This window comes from Dama dama, chromosome 30 (genome assembly GCF_033118175.1).
Source record: "Dama dama isolate Ldn47 chromosome 30, ASM3311817v1, whole genome shotgun sequence".
In the NCBI taxonomy this organism is placed as follows: Eukaryota; Metazoa; Chordata; class Mammalia; order Artiodactyla; family Cervidae; genus Dama; species Dama dama.
Window position 1 is genome coordinate 75412656 of NC_083710.1, and position 22808 is coordinate 75435463.

At 42.5% G+C, this 22808-nt stretch overlaps 1 protein-coding gene across 1 annotated transcript in view; it reads right to left on the reverse strand.

Annotated features, from left to right (window-relative positions):
- The window catches only part of LOC133049246 (ATP-binding cassette sub-family C member 4-like), a 188504-nt gene that overhangs the window by 103623 nt on the left and 62073 nt on the right, over positions 1-22808 (reverse strand). The window contains exon 14 of the mRNA XM_061133213.1: positions 2570-2669. Within this exon, the coding sequence (XP_060989196.1) occupies positions 2570-2669 (100 nt within the window). The remainder of the gene's footprint in view (positions 1-2569; positions 2670-22808) is intronic.

Below are 22808 nucleotides of genomic sequence, written 5' to 3' on the forward strand. Positions count from 1 at the left end.
AGCCAACCACAAGCAGTCAACCAGGCTTCCCCAATTAGGCAGGTGCTTAAGCTACAGCCAATCTAATCATGCTCTTTGAACATGTGTGACACATCACTGCACAGTTTCCCTCCCTTACAAAGTCATATAAAATAATGTGCAGATGTTTTCACAATTTTCTGACCCCAGGAAACAAGATGCAGCTGATTCACTCAGTGGTAAACAAAACATTAGAGAAGAAAAATCTCAGGATGCAAAACTCATCAAATGAGAACTGCTTTGGTTAAAGCAGCTCAGGTGGAAGAAGATGTCCCAAGACCCTATCTGGGACCCCTCTCATCCTATATCCTGAGGTGAGTCACTGGGAGAAACCCAGCGAAGCATCTGGGTACCATATGATACTGCAGAACTAGAAAATTATGCAGGATGTATTGTGTCTTATTCCATTTGGGAGGCAAAATTCACACAACTCTTTAAGGAAATCACCACTCACAACTTCATATCTGTAATATGCACAATGAAATGACTGGTGGTACAAAGACAGCAATTTCACTCAGCAGCCAAGTGCTGACAATCCCAAAGGGACAAGGGGGCAGCCATCCCTCCTCTGCTGTGAGAGAGGGGCCACACAGTGAGGATGGACCCCAGCTCATCCAAGGGTACTCACCAGTGGAAAAATAGTTGTTTTGTTAGTACTAAAACTGGGGGTAGTGTCCTCAAAGGAAGCAATAAGAGAACCCTAAAACATCAAGGGATGGGTGAAATAGGTTATTCTCCTGCCCACTGATCCTATGCTCATAAAACTATCAACACTGGGATTCACACACTAGAATGGCCCCCTCTGCACATGAAATCAACTGCTCTCAAGCTTGAGGAACCTAACCACCGCCCCCCCACCCCTGCCTCCGCCACCATTCCTAGAAGAGTGGAGAGGAGTTGACACATGGAACTGCTTCTAGAGAGACAAAGGTTCTGCATTTTAATAATCTTTCTTGGAGCAAAATTTCATTTTATAAGTCAGGGAACTGACCAAGGGCCTGTGGAACAGTCAGGGGTTAATGACAAAGGTATTGAGGCCCAGAGATAAACAAGCCAAGGAGTGAAGCATTAAACTACCACCAAGTCTGAAAACTTCTCACTAATCTCCACCCCACCCCCAACCATGCTAGGAGCTGTGGGTTGGATGGTGTCCCCTCCTCAAGAAGATAAGTTCAAACATGACACCTGGGAACATGACCTTATTTGGAAACTGGGTATTTGCAGATGTAATCAAGTTAAGATGAGGTTATACTGGAGCAGGGTGACCCTACATCCAATATGACTGATGTCCTTATGAGAAGAGACTCAGACAGACATGGGAACAATGACCAAGTGGCATCAGAGGCAGAGACCACAGTGCTGCAGCTGGAAGCCAAGGAACACCAAGGATGGCCTGCGAACACCAGAGGCTGGAAGGAAGGACTGTCCCCTGGAGGCTTCAGGGAGAGCACAACCCTACCAGCACCTAGATTTGGGACCCACAGCCTCCAGAACAGGAAGATGATAAACTTCTATTGAAGTCAGCCAGTTTACCATACTTCATCATGGAAGCTCTAGAAACTGATAATCTAGCCTGAGCTCATACTTCTGTCTTCTCAGTTTACTGACTTGGAATTGCTTCTTGTGACCTCTAGGGACCATCAGAGGAGTCTCTTAACTCCCACATCAGACCACATCCCTACTCTGCTTTGGACCATCCAAGACTTCCATCCCACTTCTGGGTCCACTGCCCACTGCTCGAAGACCAGCTCCCTCCTGTCCCCCTGCTCACTCTCCTCAGACAGGCTGGTCTTCCTGCCATCCTCCAACCTGCCAAGTCAGCTCCTTCCTTAGGACCCCCTGCCTCAGACCCCCTCCCCCAGGTCACAGTGTGGCCCCCCACCTTCCTGTCACTCTGGCCCCATGAGGCACCAGCTTCTCAAGGATGCAGCCAGGATGTCACCCCGTCTGTCATATTTGTTCCCATAAGAACAGGAGCCCCATGAGGGCAGGGCCTTGTCCTCTTGATGCACAGGCTCCCACACATATCAGGCACATAGAGACCTGGGCAGGGAAACCAGCAACTGGAGACACCAGCAAAGTGGGCGTCTCTGACCCAGTGCTCAGCTACCCAACCTCACTTCTGGTGTTAATGGAAGATGCTCTTTAGACAAACTATGTATGACAATCACCTAGATACTAACAGATCTTAGAATCTCTAATTTCTAAGTAGTACACTTTGACTTAAGTCATGGAAGAGGAAAATAAAAAGTTCTAAATAAAATTGCATCATTATCCTTAACAGATTTCATTAGAACAGTGATGATTCAACCTTGTGGTTGCACTTTTATACACTTTAGGGTTTACATGGCTTAGAATGTAATAGTGACATTTCTACAGGGCTTTGGATTCATCCTCCAAGGCATGAACACCAGCTCTGAAAAGAAGGGGGTGAAAAACTGAGGGAGAAAAGGGTGTTTACCACGAGCCCAAGAAGAGCGACCTGCGGGGAGGTCTGTCCTTCAACACACCTGGGTGCTAGCAATTCCACAGTCTTCTAGAAATTACTCACATCTTTCAACATCAGAATCAGACTTGTTGCATCTTTTAGGTATTTCAATTGATGAGTGACTAAGACTGTGATCTTCTCCTTCAAGCCCTCACAAATACACCTACAAATGTAAAAGGTATAGAATGCAAAAGCACATTAATGGGGTGCTTCAAATGGAAAACTTGTATTTTGAAGACAACAAGACAAAGACCATACAGCAGTCAAAGATCTGCAGTTTAAATACCAAATAAATAATAAAAATTAAATAAATGTAAATCAATTGATCTGACTAGGTCCTTAAATTTATTGGCAGCAAATTTGAATCTAGTGCTGCAAAAAATTCTTAAAACCAGTCCAGTGAAGGAGGCACTAACAGTTAAATATTTTCCTTTAAAACTCAGCTTTACAATTATTTGCATGTTTCATAAACGAAAACAATTGAGTAATACTGAGATTCCAAAACTTGACTAAACTAAAACACTATTTTATCGCTATTTGGGAATGGGTGAGGAGCGATCCATGTCATTTAAAAATGTGCACATTCTTAGTTTTCTAGTGATTATTTATAATTAATGATGTAAATATTCACAACAAAAAATTAATAGATTCTTGGTAATCTTTCCCACAGTGCATTTGCTAGATACTTGTTCCCAAAGAATGTCAGATAGATAATGAATGCTGGCATGATCTCCAACAATCCCAGTTCCAACCACGAAGCAAGTCTTCTTTCATTAGGACTGCTGCTGCTGCTGCTAAGTCGCTTCAGTCATGTCCGACTCTGTGAGACCCCACAGACAGCAGCCCACCAGGCTCCCTGGTCCCTGGGATTCTCCTGGCAAGAACCCTGGAGTGGGTTGCCATTTCCTTCTCCAATGCATGAAAGTGAAAAGTGAAGTCCCTCAGTCACGTCTGACTCTTAGCGACCCCATGGACTGCAGCCTATCAGACTCCTCTGTCCATGGGATTTGCCAGGCAAGAGTACTGGAGTGGGGTACTCCACTCCAATGAGACAATCAAGTCTCATTGCCTTCTCCATCATTAGGACTGAATGTCTTCCAAACATGAAAATAAAAGAATGGAATCCAAATGGCCCTAATCACAGTGGAAATCACCCAATAGCTCAAAGGACACACCAATTCTTTATAGCCAAGACACCCCTCACTATTCAACCTTAATTTTTTTTCACAGTAAAAAAAAAAAAAAAAAACTGATCATACATTTTAAATCCAGACCCCTAGAGACTCAGCCCCAGTCTCATCCCACAGGGTCCACAACCCTATAGGGAAGTGAGTGGCCGGATCTGGGGCCCCAGTGACCACAGGCAGGGCACCAGGCAAGTACTCTGAGTGCCCTAGCCCCTCACAGAGCAAATCTCAGGAACCTGGGCCAGAGCTCAGTCTGTGAGTGAGTCAGATGGAGAGTCTGGAGGCAGTAGACTGCAACTCAGTCCCTCTCATGAGCGACTCAGTCAGACGAGTGACTCAATCTCAGTTTCTCCATTTCAAGTCAAGGTCAGTGACAACTCAACCATATGTTCTAAGAAAAGAAGCCACTAATAATGCTCAGTAAACGTCAGCCCCCCTTTCCACTCCTCCCTAACCATGAGTGGTCATGTGCTTTGGACTCAGGACAGAAAAGTCCTAAGGGGACATTCTGGCTACTGGGTCTGTGATCAGAAACATGTCCCTGGGATGTAAACACATACATCATCACTTTATTAAGTCCAAAAGGATTCATTTTTACCTTTTGACATATGTTAGCTCGGTGTTCATACCTAAGTTTCTTGACTAACACCTTTTCAAACTTAGTACTAAAGGTTCAAAATAGATTTTTTTCTCCTTAATTCATAATTACCTGCCAATATTCCCTAAAGATGGATGTTTATAAAATCTGATGGGGTGTTACATCCAAGACGAACCCACACAAAAGTTTTAAAATGTTTTCTTCCTAACATCCCATCACAGATTCGGTAATACAAACAATTACAATGAAGTGATTAGTTGATGACTTTGAATTTTTCCTAAATAATACTTTTATCCAAATCACTAGAAAAATGCACTATTTTCCAAGCTTTTAAAGATCTCCAAGTCATGCCATAGAAGTTATTGAGTCAGCAACCAGCTGTTTAACTGTTATTCCTATATAAAGGCTGTGTTAATCCTATAATCCCACATATAATCCTATACAAGGGCTGTGTTAAGAGGCAACACATTCCGTGATGGAGGGGATACAAATGAGACAGTCCCGTGATGGAGGGGATACAAATGAGACAGAGTCCCATTTCATTCAATGAAGACAGTCTTCATTCATGCAATCAGCAGAGGTTTGTTGAGGAGACAGGCACAGTCCTAAATGCAGAGGATACACCCACACGTCAGAACGGAAGACAATACTCTGCACCATGTACAGGGGACAAGTATAGAAAATGTACTATCAGGCTGTGACATGTGCTCTGAGGGTAAAAGGAGGACTGCTAACTTAGATGGGGTGACTCAAGAGCCCTGAGACTACCTGGGGAAGCATCCTTGAAGAAGACACAGCAGGTGCAGTGGTCCTGGGACAGAATATGCTGGGCTGAGGTGCCTCCCTGCATTCACAGCTTGGGCACTGGTGGAGGGACTCAAAAATGGTCAAGTGTACCCACTGAGGGCTGTGGGAAAGCAGAGAGGCATGGGTGCCCCCTGGAGAAGCAGGAAAGAAAGGCAGGGCCCGTCTTCCACCTTCTTTCTGTGTCCTGGCACACTGCTCTCTGGCTCTGGGACAGAGGGCCCAGTATGAACAGACAGACAGGGGTGAGAAAGGACCCCCACAGAGCCAGCACACTGGACACTGAGCGGGTGTGGGGATGAGCTGGAAAAGCCGATGGGGGAAGACGGCAAAGAAGCCTGTTCTCTGAGCACCTGGAGCTGCTTCCTGAACATGAGGGGTGGGGTGTCCATGAAGGGCTGGAGCAGGAGGGTGAGCTGTGTAGACAGCACCATGGGAGCCTGATCAGGATAGACTTGAAGAGCTGATGATGCAGGATGTGGGGGTCTGGGATGTGGGGCTGAACCAGGACGGGATCCACAGCATGATCCCATGGCATGATGAGACTGCATCAGTTCACATACGCCTCTCACTTTCTGTGGGTGACAGAACCCACTTAGTGTTCACAGTATAAAGTTGTAAAACTCACAAAACTTAATGACCTTCCTTTATGACTGTAGGAAACTGTTAATGGCAAGTAGAAGTGTGATTCATTCACTTTAAATACAAAAGCCTTCCCATGACTAAGCTTCCACACGACCACCATATCTCACAGCATATTGTTCCATCCAATTCTCTAACTTGAGAACATTCTCCAGTTGCTGCTGAGTGGTTTCCTAAATTGCTTTCATGCTCTCTGCTTTAAGTTTCCCTAGACAATGTGGTTCTAATTACAAACAACAGTCTTAAGCTTGCTTCTATCAAGTATATATCCAAAGTGGAACACTCAAAATATTTGAGAAGATTTTATAAATATCTTCTGTTTTCAAAAAGAACTCAGGAAAACGTCTGTGATCAACATACTGTACTTGGCACCAAAATGCCTTGCTCTCCCCTCCCTGTGACATGGATGCAACAGTCAGTAGAAACTGCTCCTGCCTTGATGGAGAACTTGTGCAGATGCACACAAGATGGGTGGCACATATCAGGGCAGGGTGCTGGGAACAAGGAGGCTGAGCTACCTCAGGATGCCAGAGGGTGGGGGTGGGGAGTCCCTGTCACTGTGCCTGTCACTGATGACAAGACACAAGGCACTTCTCTAAGGGCTAATTCATCAAGCTGTGAACAGGGGAGGCTGGGAAATAGGGTCAGATCAGTGCACTGGAGACCATGCCATGTGTCATCTGCCCTGTTCTCTTATGTTCTCACAGATTCAGTGCTACTATGCAGGTTTGTGTGTATGTGTGTTACAATATACCTAACATGAACTTCACCATTTCAGCCATACAGTGGCATTAAGTACATTCACATTGTTGTGCAGCCATCACCACCATCCATCTCCACAACTCATCACCCCAACACTGAGCACATTTTATACACAGGCAGGTTCCGCCAAAGTCAAACAACCCCCACCTAGTGGACATGGAACCCCTGCTCCTTGTGTCCAGAGCTCAGAGCCCCTCACATGTCTGTTGACCCTATGAAACCTCTTTACTTTGCTTTTCTGGGCCTGCTGTAAATTAATCATGTTCTCAAAGTCACATGTTGTCACCTAGGTCATCAGTACCTTAGAATTTGGTGTCATGGACTTTAAAGAAGTAATGATTACCCTTAGTTATACTGGACCTAATCTAATCTGACTGGTGCGCTTAGATGAAGAGGAGATTAAGACATAATGACAGAGACACAGGCATGTAAATCAATGAAGTTAGAACACACCCCCCTCACCATGCACAAAAATAAACTCAAAATGGTTTAAACACTTAATCATAAGACGTGACACCATAAAACTCCTAGCAGAGATCATAGGCAAAATATTTTCTGACATAAATTATACCAATGTTTTCTTAGGTCAGTCTCCTAAGACAACAGACATCTAAGAAAAAATATACAAATGGAGGTTTCCCTGGTGTCTCACTAGCAAAGAATTCACCTGCCAGCGCAGGAGACACAGAATCCCTCCCTGGTCCAGGAAGATTCCCACACACAAAGCAATTAAACCCACATGCCACAAATAATGAACCTGTGCCCTGGAGTCCAGGAGCTGCAACTACTAAGCCCACATATCCCAGAGCCTATGCTCTGCAACAAGAGAAGCCACTGCAATGAGAAGTCCACGTACCACAACTAGAGAGTAGCCCCTGCTCCCTGCAACTAGAGAAAAACTCTCACAGCAATGAAAACCCAACACAGCCATGAATAAATAACTTTTAATTTAAAAAAATGGAAACAAATCAAACTTACAAGATTTTGCACAGCAAAGGAGACCATAAACACAATGAAGAGACAACCTACAGAATGGGAAAAAATATTTGCAAATGATGTGACCAACAAGGGCTTAATTTCCAAAATATACAAACAGCTCATACAACTCAACAACAACAACAAAATTCAATTTAAAAAAAAAATGGGCAGAAGAACTAAATACACATTTCCCCAAAGGACACATATGGATGGCTAATAGGCACATGAACAAAAGCTTACTTCTGTGAATTATTTGAGAAATGCACATGAAAACTAAAATGAGCTATCTCCTCACACCAGTCAGAATGACCACTAAAATAACAGTGGCTGAGAGGATGTGGACTGCTGCAAATGATTAGATCTGATAGACAGAGGGCCTGAAGAACCATGGACAGAGATTTGTGACATTGTATAGGAAGCAGTGATCAAAGCCATCCCCAAGAAAAAGAAGTGCAAAAAAGCAAAATGATTGTCTGAGGGGGGTCTTACAAATAGCTCTGAAAAGAAGAGAAGCTAAGGGCAAAGGAGAAAAGGAAAGATATACCCATTTGAACGCAGAGTTCGAAAGAATAGCAAGGAGAGATAAGAAAGACTTCCTCGGTGATCAATGCAAAGAAATAGAGGAAAACAATAGAATGGGAAAGACTAGAGATCTCTTCAAGAAAATTAGAGATACCAAGGGAACATTTCATGCAAAGATAGGCACAATAAAGGATAGAAATGGTATGGACCTAACAGAAGCAGAAGATACTAAGAAGAGTTGGCAAGAATACACAGAAGAACTATACAAAAAAGATCTTCATGACTCATATAACCATAATGGTGTGATCACTCACCTAGAGCCAGACATCCTGGAATGTGAAGTCAAGTGGGTCTTAGGAACCATCACTATGAACAAAACTATTGGAGATGATAGAATTCCAGTTGAGCTATTTCAAATCCTAAAAGATGATGCTGTGAAAGTGCTGCACTCAATATGCCAGCAAATTTGGAAAACTCAGCAATGGACACAGGACTGGAAAAGGTCAGTTTCCATTCCAATCCCAAAGAAGGGCAATGCCAAAGAATGTTCAAACTACCACACAACTGCACTCATCTCACATGCTAGCAAACTAATGCTAAAAATTCTCCAAGCCAGACTTCAACATTACATGAACTGTGAACTTCCAGATGTTCAATCTGGATTTAGAAAAGGCAGAGAAACCAGATATCAAGTTGTTAACATCTGTTGGATCATTGAAAATGCAAAAGAGTTCAAGAAAAACATCTACTTCTGGTTTACTGACTACAAGAAAGCCTTTGACTGTATGGATCACAATAAACTGTGGAAAATCCTTAAAGAGATGGGAATATCAGACCACCCGACCTGCCTCTTGAGAAATCTGTATGTAGGTGAAGAAGCAACAGTTAGAACTGGTCATGGAACAAAAGACTGATTCCAAATCAGGAAAGGAGCACTTCAAGGCTATATATTGTCACCCTGATTATTTAACTTATATGCAGTGTATATCATGCATAATGCCAGGCTGGATGGAACACAAGCTGTAACCAAGATTGCTGGGAGAAATATCAATAACTTCAGATATGCAGATGACACCACCCTTATGGCAGAAAGCAAAGAAGAACTAAAGAGCCTCTTGATGAACGTGAAAGAGGAGAGAGAAAAAGTTGATTTAAAACTCAACATTCAGGAGGAGGAGCCAAGATGGCGGAGGAGTAGGACCGGGAGACCACTTTCTCTCCTACAAATTCATCAAAAGAATATCTGAATGCAGAGCAAACTTCACAAAACAACTTCTAATCGCTAGCTGAGGTCATCAGGCGCCCAGAAAAGCAGCCCATTGTCTTCGAAAGGAGGTAGGACAAAATATAAAAAGATAAAAAGTGAGACAAAAGAGCTAAGGACGGAGATCCGTCCCGGGAAGGGAGTCTTCAGAGGACGTTTCCAGACACCGGGAAACCATCGCACTGGCGGGCCTGGGGGAAGTGTTTGAATCTAGGAGGGCAACCTGACTGGGAGGGAAACAATAAATAAAACCCACAGATTACGTGCCTAAAAGCAACTCTCAGCAGAAAAGTACCCCAGACACCCGCATCCGCCACCAGCAAGTGGGGGCGGCACGGAGAGGAGCGGCGGCATTGCTTGGGGTAGGGTCCGGGCCTGAGTGCCCTGAGGACAATTGGAGGGAGCTTTTGTGAGTTGCCAACTTGAACTGTGGGAGAGCAGGGAAGAGAGAGAAAATTAACCGGCCCAAACACACTGCTGGCCGTTCGCAGAACTAAGGGACCGAGAAAGTCCAGAGAAGAGCTCGCAGACTGCGAACCGGCCCAGACCCGCCTGAGGCGGGAGCAGGTCGCGGCGAGACACAGGGCGCAGGCACCCGACCGGCGCAGGCGGGGACTGGACCTGGGGACGCAGAGGGCAGAAGGCGCAGGCACCCGACTGGCGCCGGCGGAAACTGAGATTGGGACTGTCGAAGGGAGTGGGCGCGCCGCACCCGGGGAGAGTGCGCCTGTCAAGCTCCTGGCTGCCTGGACCGCTCTGACGGGGAAGGCACAAGAGCGGACGCAGCCTTTTGTTCTGTACTTTTGTGGAACACCCGAGGGCTGGAGCTGCACGCAGCACGGGGCGCGCTCCATATAGAGCAGCCGGGATCCTGAGCAGCGCAGACCGAGAAAGCAGCGCCAGCCTCTCCCCGCAGCGCCAGCCCCTCCCCACAGGGCGACAGAACTAGCTACCTGAATAAGAGTCCACCTCCGCCCGCCTGTGTCAGGGCAGAAATGAGGCTCTGAAGAGACCGGCAAACAGAAGCCAAATAAACAAAGGGAACCGCTTCAGAAGAGAGCGGTGCAACAGATTAAAATCCCTGTAGAAAACACCAATTACACTGGAAGAGGCCTGTAGATATCGAGAAGCATAAGCTGGAATGAGGAGATATCTGAAACTGACCCGAACTGACACTGACCGCAACAGCTCCAGAGAAATTCCTAGATATATTTTTATTCTTTTTTTTTTTTTTAAATAAGAAAAAAAAATTTTTTTTATTTTTTCTTTTTTATTTTTTCTCTTTTATTTTCCTTTAAAATTCCCTATTACTCCCCCATTACTCCTTGACTTTCATTTTCATAGATTTTTACAATTTTTTTAATTAGGGAAAATTCTTTTTTTTTTTTTTTCTTTTTTTCTCCTTTTTCTCTTCTATTTTCTATTTTTATTTTTCTCATATTTCTTTTAAAGTCCTCTAGTACTCCTCTACTACTCCTTAATTTTCATTTTCAATACACTATAACCTTACTGGAAAAAAAAAAAAAAAAGAGAGAAGCCCTATTTTTTAAACTGAACTTTATATATATTTTTAAAATTTTTCTGTGTGTGTTTTGGTTTTTGTTTTTAACATAGTATTTTTAAGAGTCTAATCTCTACGCTAGATTTTTAATTTTTGTTTTTCAACATATGATATAAATTGTAAACATTTAAGAATCCAATATTCAGTTCCCATTTTTATTCAGGAGTGTGTTGATTATTCTCTCCCAATATTGACTCTCTGTTTTCTACCTCAGAACACCTCTATTTCTTCCTTTCCCCTTCTCTTCCCAATCCAATTCTGTGAATCTTGGTGGGTGTCTGGGCTATGGAGAACACTCTGGGAACAGACAACTGCGTAGATCTGTCTCTCTCCTCTTGAGTCCCCCTTTTTCTCCTCCTGCTCATCACTATCTCCCTCCTCCCTCTCCTCTTCTTCATGTAACTCTGTGAACCTCTCTGGGTGTCCCTAACGGGGGAGAATCTTTTCACCATTAACCTAGAAGTTTTATTATCAGTGCTGTATAGTTGGAGAAGTCCTGAGACTACAGGAAGAATAAAACTAAAATCCAGAGGCAGGAGACTTAAGCCCAAAACCGGAGAACACCAGAAAACTCCTGACTACATGGAACTTTAAGTAATAAGTGACCGTCCAAAAGCCTCCATACCTACACTGAGACCAACCACCACCCAAGAGCCAATAAGTTTTAGAGCAAGACATACCAAGCAAATTCTCCAGCAACGCAGGAAAATAGCCCTAAACGTCAACATACAGGCTGCCCAAGGTGACACCTAACACATAGACCCATCTCAAAACTCATTACTGAGCACTCCATTGCTCTCCAGAGAGAAGAAATCAAGTTCCACGCACCAGAACACCGACGCAAACTTTCCTAACCAGGAAACCTTGACAAGCCAATCGTCTAACCCCTCCCACTGGGTAAAACCTCCACAATAAAAAGGAACCACAGACCTCCAGAATACAGAAAGCCCAGTCCAGACACAGCAATCTAAACAAGATGAAAAGGCAGAGAAATACCCAACAGGTAAAGGAACATGAAAAATGCCCACCAAGTCAAACAAAAGAGGAGGAGATAGGGAATCTACCTAAAAAAGAATTTAGAATAATGATAATAAAAATGATCCAAAATCTTGAAAACAAAATGGAGTTACAGATAAATAGCCTGGAGACAAAGATTGAAAAGATGCAAGAAATGTTTAGTAAAGACCTAGAAGAAATAAAAAAGAGTCAATTAAAAATGAATAATGCAATGAATGAGATCAAAAACACTCTGGAGGGAACCAAGAGTAGAATAACGGAGGCAGAAGATAGGATAAGTGAGGTAGAAGATAAAATGGTGGAAATAAATGAAGCAGAGAGGAAAAAAGAAAAAAGGATCAAAAGAAATGAGGACAACCTCAGGGACCTCTGGGACAATGTGAAACACCCCAACATTCGAATCATAGGAATCCCAGAAGAAGAAGACAAAAAGAAAGGCCATGAGAAAATACTCGAGGAGATAATAGCTGAAAACTTCCCTAAAATGGGGAAGGAAATAGCCACCCAAGTCCAAGAAACCCAGAGAGTCCCAAACAGGATAAACCCAAGGCGAAACACCCCAAGACACATATTAATCAAGTTAACAAAGATCAAACACAAAGAACAAATATTAAAAGCAGCAAGGGAGAAACAACAAATAACACACAAAGGGATTACCATAAGGATAACAGCTGATCTATCAATAGAAACCCTCCAGGCCAGAAGGGAATGGCAGGACGTACTGAAAGTAATGAAAGAGAATAACCTACAACCTAGATTACTGTACCCAGCAAGGATCTCATTCAGATATGAAGGAGAATTCAAAAGCTTTACAGACAAGCAAAAGCTGAGAGAATTCAGCACCACCAAACCAGCTCTTCAACAAATGCTAAAGGATCTTCTCTAGACAGGACATACAGAAAGATTGTATAAACGTGAACCCAAAACAACAAAGTAAATGGCAACGGGACCACACCTATCAATAATTACCTTAAATGTAAATGGGTTGAATGCCCCAACCAAAAGACAAAGATTGGCTGAATGGATACAAAAACAAGACCCCTATATATGCTGTCTACAAGAGACCCACCTCAAAGCAAGAGACACATACAGACTAAAAGTGAAGGGCTGGAAAAAAATGTTTCACGCAAACGGAGACCAAAAGAAAGCAGGAGTCGCAATACTCATATCAGATAAAATAGACTTTCAAATAAAGGATGTGAAAAGAGACAAAGAAGGACACTACATAATGATCAAAGGATTAATGCAAGAAGAAGATATAACAATTATAAATATATATGCACCCAACATAGGAGCACCGCAATATGTACGGCAAATGCTAACGAGTATGAAAGAGGAAATTAATAGTAACACAATAATAGTGGGAGACTTTAATACCCCACTCACAACTATGGATAGATCAACTAAACAGAAAATTAACAAGGAAACACAAACCTTGAATGACACAATGGACAAGCTAGACCTAATTGATATCTATAGGACATTTCACCCCAAAACAATCAACTTCACCTTTTTCTCAAGTGCACACAGAACCTTCTCCAGAATAGATCACATCCTGGGCCATAAATCTGGTCTTGGAAAATTCAAAAAATTGAAATCATTCCAGTCATCTTTTCTGACCACAGTGCAGTAAGATTAGATCTCAATTACAGGAAAAAAATTGTTAAAAATTCAAACATATGGCGGCTAAATAACACGCTTCTGAATAACCAACAAATCACAGAAGAAATCAAAAAAGAAATCAAAATATGCATAGAAATGAATGAAAATGAAAACACAACAACCCAAAACCTATGGGATACTGTAAAAGCAGTGCTAAGGGGAAGGTTCATAGCATTACAGGCTTACATCAAGAAACAAGAAAAAAGCCAAATAAATGACCTAACTCTACACCTAAAGCAATTAGAGAAGGAAGAAATGAAGAACCCCAGGGTTAGCAGAAGGAAAGAAATCTTAAAAATTAGGGCAGAAATAAATGCAAAAGAAACTAAAGAGACCATACCAAAAATCAACAAAGATAAAAGCTGGTTTTTTGAAAAAATAAAATTGACAAACCATTAGCAAGACTCATTAAGAAGCAAAGAGAGAAGAACCAAATTAACAAAATTAGAAATGAAAATGGAGAGATCACAACACACAACACTGAAATACAAAGGATCATAAGAGACTACTACCAGCAGCTCTATGCCAATAAAATGGACAACTTGGATGAAATGGACAAATTCTTAGGAAAGTATAACCTTCCAAAACTGAACCAGGAAGAAATAGAAGATCTTAACAGACCCATCACAAGCAAGCAAGTCGAAACTGTAATCAAAAATCTTCCAGCAAACAAAAGCCCAGGACCAGATGGCTTCACAGCTGAATTCTACCAAAAATTTAGAGAAGAGCTAACACCTATCTTACTCAAACTCTTCCAGAAAATTGCAGAAGAAGGTAAACTTCCAAACTCATTCTATGAGGCCACCATCACCCTAATTCCAAAACCAGACAAACATGCCACAAAAAAAGAAAACTACAGGCCAATATCACTGATGAACATAGATGCAAAAATCCTTAACAAAATTCTAGCAAACAGAATCCAACAACATATTAAAAAAATCATACACCACGACCAAGTGGGCTTTATCCCAGGAATGCAAGGATTCTTTAATATCCCCAAATCAATCAATGTAATACACCATATTAACAAATTGAAAGATAAAAACCATATGATTATCTCAATAGATGCAGAGAAAGCCTTTGACAAAATCCAACACCCATTCATGATTAAAACTCTCCAGAAAGCAGGAATAGAAGGAACATACCTCAACATAATAAAAGCTATATATGACAAACCCACAGCAAGTATCACCCTCAATGGTGAAAAATTGAAAGCATTTTCCCTGAAAACAGGAACAAGACAAGGATGCCCACTCTCACCACTACTATTCAACATAGTGTTGGAAGTTTTGGCCACAGCAATCAGAGCAGAAAAAGAAGTAAAAGGAATCCAGATAGGAAAAGAAGAAGTGAAACTCTCACTGTTTGCAGATGACATGATCCTCTACATAGAAAACCCTAAAGACTCTTCCAGAAAATTACTAGAGCTAATCAGTGAATATAGTAAAGTTGCAGGATATAAAATTAACACACAGAAATCCCTTGCATTCCTATATACTAACAATGAAAAAACAGAAAGAGAAATTAAGGAAACAATACCATTCACCATTGCAACAAAAAGAATAAAATACTTAGGAGTATATCTACCTAAAGAAACAAAAGACCTATATATAGAAAACTATAAAACACTGATGAAAGAAATCAAAGAGGACACAAACAGATGGAGAAACATACCATGCTCATGGATTGGAAGAATCAATATTGTCAAAATGGCTATTCTACCCAAAGCAATCTATAGATTCAATGCAATCCCTATCAAGCTACCAATGAATTTTTCACAGAACTAGAACAAATAATTTCACAATTTGTATGGAAATACAAAAAACCTCGAATAGCCAAAGTAATCTTGAGAAAGAAGAATGGAACTGGAGGAATCAACCTGCCTGACTTCAGACTATACTACAAAGCCACAGTCATCAAGACAGTATCGTACTGGCACAAAGACAGAAATATAGATCAATGGAACAGAATAGAAAGCCCAGAGATAAATCCATGAACTTATGGACACCTTATCTTTGACAAAGGAGGCAAGGATATACAATGGAAAAAAGACAACCTCTTTAACAAGTGGTGCTGGGAAAGCTGGTCAACCACTTGTTAAAGAATGAAACTAGAACACTTTCTAACACCATACACAAAAATAAACTCAAAATGGATTAAAGATCTAAATGTAAGACCAGAAACTATAGAACTCCTAGAGGAGAACATAGGCAAAACACTCTCCGACATAAATCACAGCAAGATCCTCTATGACCCACCTCCCAGAATATTGGAAATAAAAGCAAAACTAAACAAATGGGACCTAATGAAACTTAAAAGCTTTTGCACTACAAAGGAAACTATAAGTAACGTGAAAAGACAGCCCTCAGATTGGGAGAAAATAATAGCAAATGAAGAAACAGACAAAGGATTAATCTTAAAAATATACAAGCAACTCTTGAAGCTCAATTCCAGAAAAATAAATGACCCAATCAAAAAATGGGCCAAAGAACTAAACAGACATTTCTCCAAAGAAGACATACAGATGGCTAACAAACACATGAAAAGATGCTCAATATCACTCATTATCAGAGAAATGCAAATCAAAACCACAATGAGGTACCATTACACGCCAGTCAAGATGGCTGCTATCCAAAAGTCTACAAGCAATAAATGCTAGAGAGGGTGTGGAGAAAAGGGAACCCTCTTACACTGTTGGTGGGAATGCAAACTAGTACAGCCACTATGGAGAACAGTGTGGAGATTTCTTAAAAAACTGGAAATAGAACTGCCATATGACCCAGCAATCCCACTTCTGGGCATACACACTGAGGAAACCAGATCTGAAAGAGACATGTGCACCCCAATGTTCATCACAGCACTGTTTATAATAGCCAGGACATGGAAGCAACCTAGATGCCCATCAGCAGATGAATGGATAAGGAAGCTGTGGTACATATACACCATGGAATATTACTCAGCTGTTAAAAAGAATTCAGTTGAACCAGTCCTAATGAGATGGATGAAACTGGAGCCCCTTATACAGAGTGAAGTAAGCCAGAAAGATAAAGAACATTACAGCATACTAACACATATATATGGAATTTAGAAAGATGGCAACGACAACCCTTTATGCAAAACAGAAAAAGAGACACAGAAGTACAGAACAGACTTTTGAACTCTGTGGGAGAAGGTGAGGGTGGGATGTTGCGAAAGAACAGCATGTATATTATCTATGGTGAAACAGGTCACCAGCCCAGGTGGGATGCATGAGACAAGTGCTCGGGCCTGGTGCACTGGGAAGACCCAGAGGAATCGGGTGGAGAGGGAGGTGGGAGGGGGGATCGGGATGGGGAATACGTGTAAATCTATTGCTGATTCATGTCAATGTATGACAAAACCCACTGAAAAAATTAATTAATTAATTAATTAATTAAAAAAAAAAAAAAAACTCAACATTCAGAAAACTAAGATCATGGCATCTGGTCCCAACACTTCATGGCAAATAAATGGGGAAACAATGGAAACAGTGACAGACTTTATTTTTTTTTGGCTCCAAAATCACTGAAGGTCCTGACTGTAGCCATGAAATTAAAAGACACTTGCTCCTTGAAAGAAAAGCTATGACCAACTTAGACAGCATATAAAAATTAGAGACATTACTCTGCCAACAAAGGTCCATCTACCGAAAGCTACGGTTTTTGCAGTAGTCATGCATGTATGTGAGAGTTGGACCATAAAGAAAGCTGAGCACCTAAGAATTGATGCTTTTGAACTGTGATGTTGTAGAAGGCTCTTGGGAGTCCCTTGGATTGCAAGGAGATCCAACCAGTCAATCCTATAGTAAATCAGTCCTGAATATTAATTGAAGGACTGATTGTGAAGCTGAAACTTCAATACTTGGGCCACATGATATGAAGAACTGACTCACTTGAAAAGACCCTGATTCTGGGAAAGATTGAAGGTGGGAGGAGAAGGGGATGACAGAGGATGAGATGGTTGGATGGAATCACTGACTCAACAGACTTGAGTTTGAGTAAGCTCTGGTGATGGACAGGGAACCCTTGTGCACTGCAGCTCATAGGGTCGTAAAGAGTCAGACACGACTGAGCAACTGAACTTAACTGAGAGGTTATGGAGTAAAGGGAACCACCCTACAATGCTGGTGGGAATATAAATTGTTGCAGGTACTATGGATAACAGTATGGAGGTTCCTCAGAAACTAAAAGTAGGATTAATTTATAATACAATAATCCCACTTGTGGGCATATATCTTGACGAAATTGTAAATCAAAAAGATGCATGCCCTCCTATGTTTATGACAGCACCATTCACAATAGCCAAAACATGGAAACAATCTAAATGTCCATTGACAAATGCGTGGATAAAGAAGATGTGGTACACATAGACAATGCAATACTATTCAGCCATAAAATAGATAAATAAGTAATCCATTTGCAGAAACATGGATGGACCTGGAGATTATCATACTAAGTGAAGTAAGTCAGAAAGAAAAAGCTAAATATCATATTATATCTCTTATATGTGGAATCTAAAATATGGCAGAAATGAACCTATTTACAAAACAGAAACAGACTCACAGATATATTGAACAGACTTGTGGCTTCATGGATGGAGGGAGGTGGTAGGAGAGAGATGGACTGGAAATTTGGCGTTAGCAGAAGCAAACCATTATGTGTAGAATGGATAAAGAAAAAGGTCCTATGGTGTAGCACAGGGAGCAGCATTCAATACTCTGAGATAAACCATTATGGAAAAGAAAGTATATTTGTGTATAGCTGTACACAGTTGTACAAAGCAATTTCTTTGCTGTACAAAGAAATTAACACAATGTAGTAAATCAACTATATTTCAATAAAAACTTAAAAAAAAAAAGAACAGAGACACAGGTTGCATATAAATAGAGGGAAGACCATGTGGAGACACAGCAAGGTGGATGCAGTCAGAAGTCAAGGAGAGAGGTCTCAAGAGAAACCTGCCCACACCTTGAGCCTGTAGCCTCAAGAACTGTGAGAAAACTAATTTCTATTCTTTAAGCACCCCCATCTGTAACAACATGCTATAGAATGAATGTTCTTCTCCTCAAAAGTCATACCTTGAGACCTAATTCCCACTGTGTTGGTATTAGGAGGTGGGGTCATTGGGAAGGACCAGGTCATGAGGGTGGGGCCTGCATGAAAGGGATTAGTACCCTTGTGGAAGGACCCACATGGCTCCCTCACCCCTGCCACCACGTGAGGACACAGGAAATGGGCCCTCAGCAAACACTGAACATTTCAGCACCCTGACTCAGACCTTCCCAGCCTCCAGAACCTAGAGAGATCAACTTCCATTATTTCCAAGCCACCCAGGCTCTGGTCTCTGTGAGAGCAGCCTGGACGGACACAGCCTTGGCAAACTAACACAGGACCTCACAGCGAGAATTTGCAAACAGCTTCTCTCTGCTGAACACCCCGCCTCCTCCAGGTGAGGACATGTCTCTCTTCTCCTCACAGCCTTGCTTCCTCCTCCCTCCACACCTGAGCTTCTACTCTTCCTTCAGCAAAGAACTGGGTCCTCAGCCTCCATACACCTGCCCAGTCTGCAGGCCCTCAGGGCACTTCCCACCAAGCCCCAGGTACAGGGAACTTTCCAACTTCAGTGAAAGCTGCTACTTCCACGTCCATTCAGCACTTACTATCCGGTATTGAAACCTCTAAACCCTGACTAGGCTGAGGTTTTCTCAGGCATCTGTCTTAACAAGTTCCATGTAGAGACAGGTTCCTTAGAGGCAGGAATAAAAGCTGGGTGTCCTAGTCTCTGTTAATCTGCCCAGTGTGGGTCCCTCCCCTCTCCTGGCTCACCATCCTCCTTGTAAACTAAGAGTTTTTTGTGAAGTAACATCTGTAAGGGCATCAATCTCAGTGCACACAGCAGGGTGTTAAGTGTACCTGGAAGGCTCGTTGGCTTTAACAAGGTGAACAACATCAAGGGAACTTTCCATGGGGAAGATGTGGAGGCTGTTTTAGGAAAAAAAATAAATTTGCAAGACTTTCAAAAAGGCCAGTCTAGACTCCATAGAGGCCTCAGTCCGAGTGTGTTAGGACACCTTTTACACAGAAAAGCATCAGAGTTGTTCTACTTTAGTCACTGCATGGCCAACCAAGAGCCACTGACAACAAGTTCTAAATTACAGGAATGAGAATCAGGAATGATTCATTCCAGAAACAGGAATGAGAATCAAGACTTAAGCCAGGGGAAGTGGTGGCAGCCTGGAAGGTTCCCAGTAAAGATGCTAAGAAAGAGAATGTGAGACCAAAATAATTAAACATTTTTACTGAGTTCATGTGTCCTGGAAGACTGGATTCAGTTTTGTTTCTCATAATTAGGAAAACGTAGAGATTGGACATGGAGAAGGCAATGGCAACCCACTTCAGTACTCTTGCCTGGAAAATCCCATGGATGGAGGAGCCTGGTAGGCTGCAGTCCATGGGGTCGCTAAGAGTCGAACACAATAGCACTGAAACAAGTATACTATCAAGGGTGAAACAGATCACCAGCCCAGGCTGGATGCATGAGACAAGTGCTCAGGGCTGGTGCACTGGGAAGACGCAGAGGGATGGGATGGGGAGGGAGGTGGGAAGGGGGACCAGGATGGGGAACACATGTAAATCCATGGCTGATTCATGTCAATGTATGGCAAAAACCATTATAATATTGTAAAGTAATTAGCCTCCAACTAATAAAAATAAATGAAAAAAATATATATATATATATATTTTTAAAAAAGAAAAAAAAAAAAAAAGAGTCGGACACAACTGAGCAACTTCGCTTTCACGCATTGGAGAAGGAAATGGCAACCCACTCCAGTATTCTTGCCTGGAGAATCCCAGGGGCAGGGAGCCTGGTGGGCTGCCATCTATGCGGTCACACAGAGTCGGACACGACTGAAGCGACTTAGCAGCAGCAGCAGCAGAGATTGGACAAGATGGTAGAGGAGTAAGTGGGCATGGAGTACATCTCTCTCCACACATACATGAGGAATACACCTTCAGACACAGAAGTGCATGCAGAACACCAGCTGAGAGTGGACAGGAGTACCTGACCAGCTGAAAAGAATATATTAAACCATGCAAAACTTGGTAGGACAAAGGAACTAGGGGAAAAACAGGAGTGTTCGTAGGACTGGACCCACCCTCAGCAGGTGGAGGAACTGAAACAGGGGTCTAATCCCCACATCAGGGCAACTGTCTGAGTCAGAGGAGAAACATTTAAGGTTGAGAGTGAAACAGCTGATCCGTGGCAGCCTAAGTAGAATGGGAATCAGACAGTCCTTGCCACAGCCATACGTACCCCAGAGAGGAACGCCAGTCCCCTGGAAGATGCAGCGGCTGGGAGATGAAGTTTAGGGATTGTGGAGCAATCTCAGGGTGAGGGCTGATGTTGACTGTAGAGAGATGGATCGAGGGGATGTGAGGGAGGAGACTGTGGTGGGAAATGCCTGTGGAGGGAAGCCAGGCAGCCATGGAAGCAAGGCGATACTGCTGAGTCATGCGTAGGGGATAGAGCCATCACCATAGCCTCTCTCTCCCCACATGCTACCATTGGAATCTGAACAATAGAGAGGCTGGTCCATCAATCGCCTCATGCACTGAACTACAGAGTCGGGCCCCAGACGGTGTTGGGGTGGGGTAGGGCTCTATGTGCTTGATGCTCCAAACAACAGAGAAGGACCCCAGGCCAGGGAGCCCTCTAAGTGCCTGAATGGGGGGAGCTATGGAGAAAGACTGGCCAAAGAGGCCTTCTGATCACCAGCTACAAGAGGCTTGAAAAAAGACTCTGATGGGACCGTAACTCCTGCGGCAGAGACAGTCCATGTCCCTGCACACTTGGTGCCACCAGGGTCCCTGTAAGCCAAGCAGCTGAACCACCTTCACGCTCAACTCTCACTCTGGGCAGAGCTGCCACAGGCAAAAAAAGTCTTGCATCCATGCATGCAGGGTTGCTTCGCTTGTGTCCAACACTTTGTGACCCTGTAGACTGTGGCCTGCCAGGCTTCTGTGTCAGAGAAGGGGTTCTCCAGGTAAGATTACTGCAATATATTGGCCAATACTGGTGGCCATACCCTTCTAGAGCACTATATTTCCTGCTTCCCTAGCCATCAACTGCCCTGAGCACCTGGTGCTGCCAGAACCCCTGCAACCCAAGCAGCTGCACCACCTCCACATGTGGCCCTCACAGGGGCCAACCCAAGTCCTCCAGGGCAGCCTCAGGAGCAAACTCCAGAAGAGGTGAAAATAAAACCACAACTGAAACCCAGGGGCAGTGTGGCTAAGGAAGAAGACTCAGAATCTTCCCACCAGCTGTACAAGCTGCAGATTAAATCCATACAATCAACTAGCCAGACTCTGCATCTATGGAATATATATAAGGACATTGAGAGCTCCCACAAAAGAAAACGCACTAGTTCTGATAGCTGTGGATGATTGGAGACAAGAACACACAAGAGTAGGACCAGATTAGAATCTGAGCTGCCCCCACGGTAGGCCCAGAGATCAGCACAGTGTTGGAGGGCATCCTAGGGAGGTGAGGTGGAGGGAAAGGACTCTGACAGCAGTGACTCAAGAAAAACATTTATTATTCTTATGGTTGACTTGTTCTGTAGATTCTTTTGAACTTTTTTTTTTTCCCTTTTTTTGCCCCCCTCTGTTGTAGCTGTTGATTTTATTGGCACTATGAAATCAAATTAAGTTTTTGAGGTTTTTTTTTTTTTTCCATCAGTCATATTTTTTATTGTTGTTATAAACTTTTGCCTCTATGTTGGGCTTTTGCAGTTCTGTGGAATTTTCCTTTTTTTTTTTTTTTTTTAGTTTTTAAACCTAATATTATTTTTTTCTATATTTATTCTTTTGCTTTCTTTTCCTACTGTTCTTTTCTCCTAGCAGTTAATCTTTAATGTATATAAAACTTCTATATCTACCTCTATTTAACTTTGCATATCTATTCTGTCTTTCTTTCCTTTCCTCTTAACATATTTGTTGGTTTTATTTTCATTGCTTTATTCCCCAGTTGGCACCTTGCTTTAGTTTTGTTTTCCAGTTTGTGCTTTAGTTAGTTTTGTTCTTAACTGGTAGATATAATACTTGCTTTTCTTTATTTGCTGAGTCAGTGTATTGTACTTTATTTTAGTTGAACTGTTTTTATTTTGCTTATGGGTGTATATGCATATGTGTATATTCAGTCACACTTTTTATTGTTGTTATAAACCTTGGCCTCTACATTAGGTTTTTGCAGTTCTGTGGAGTTTTCCATTTTCTTTTTCCCCC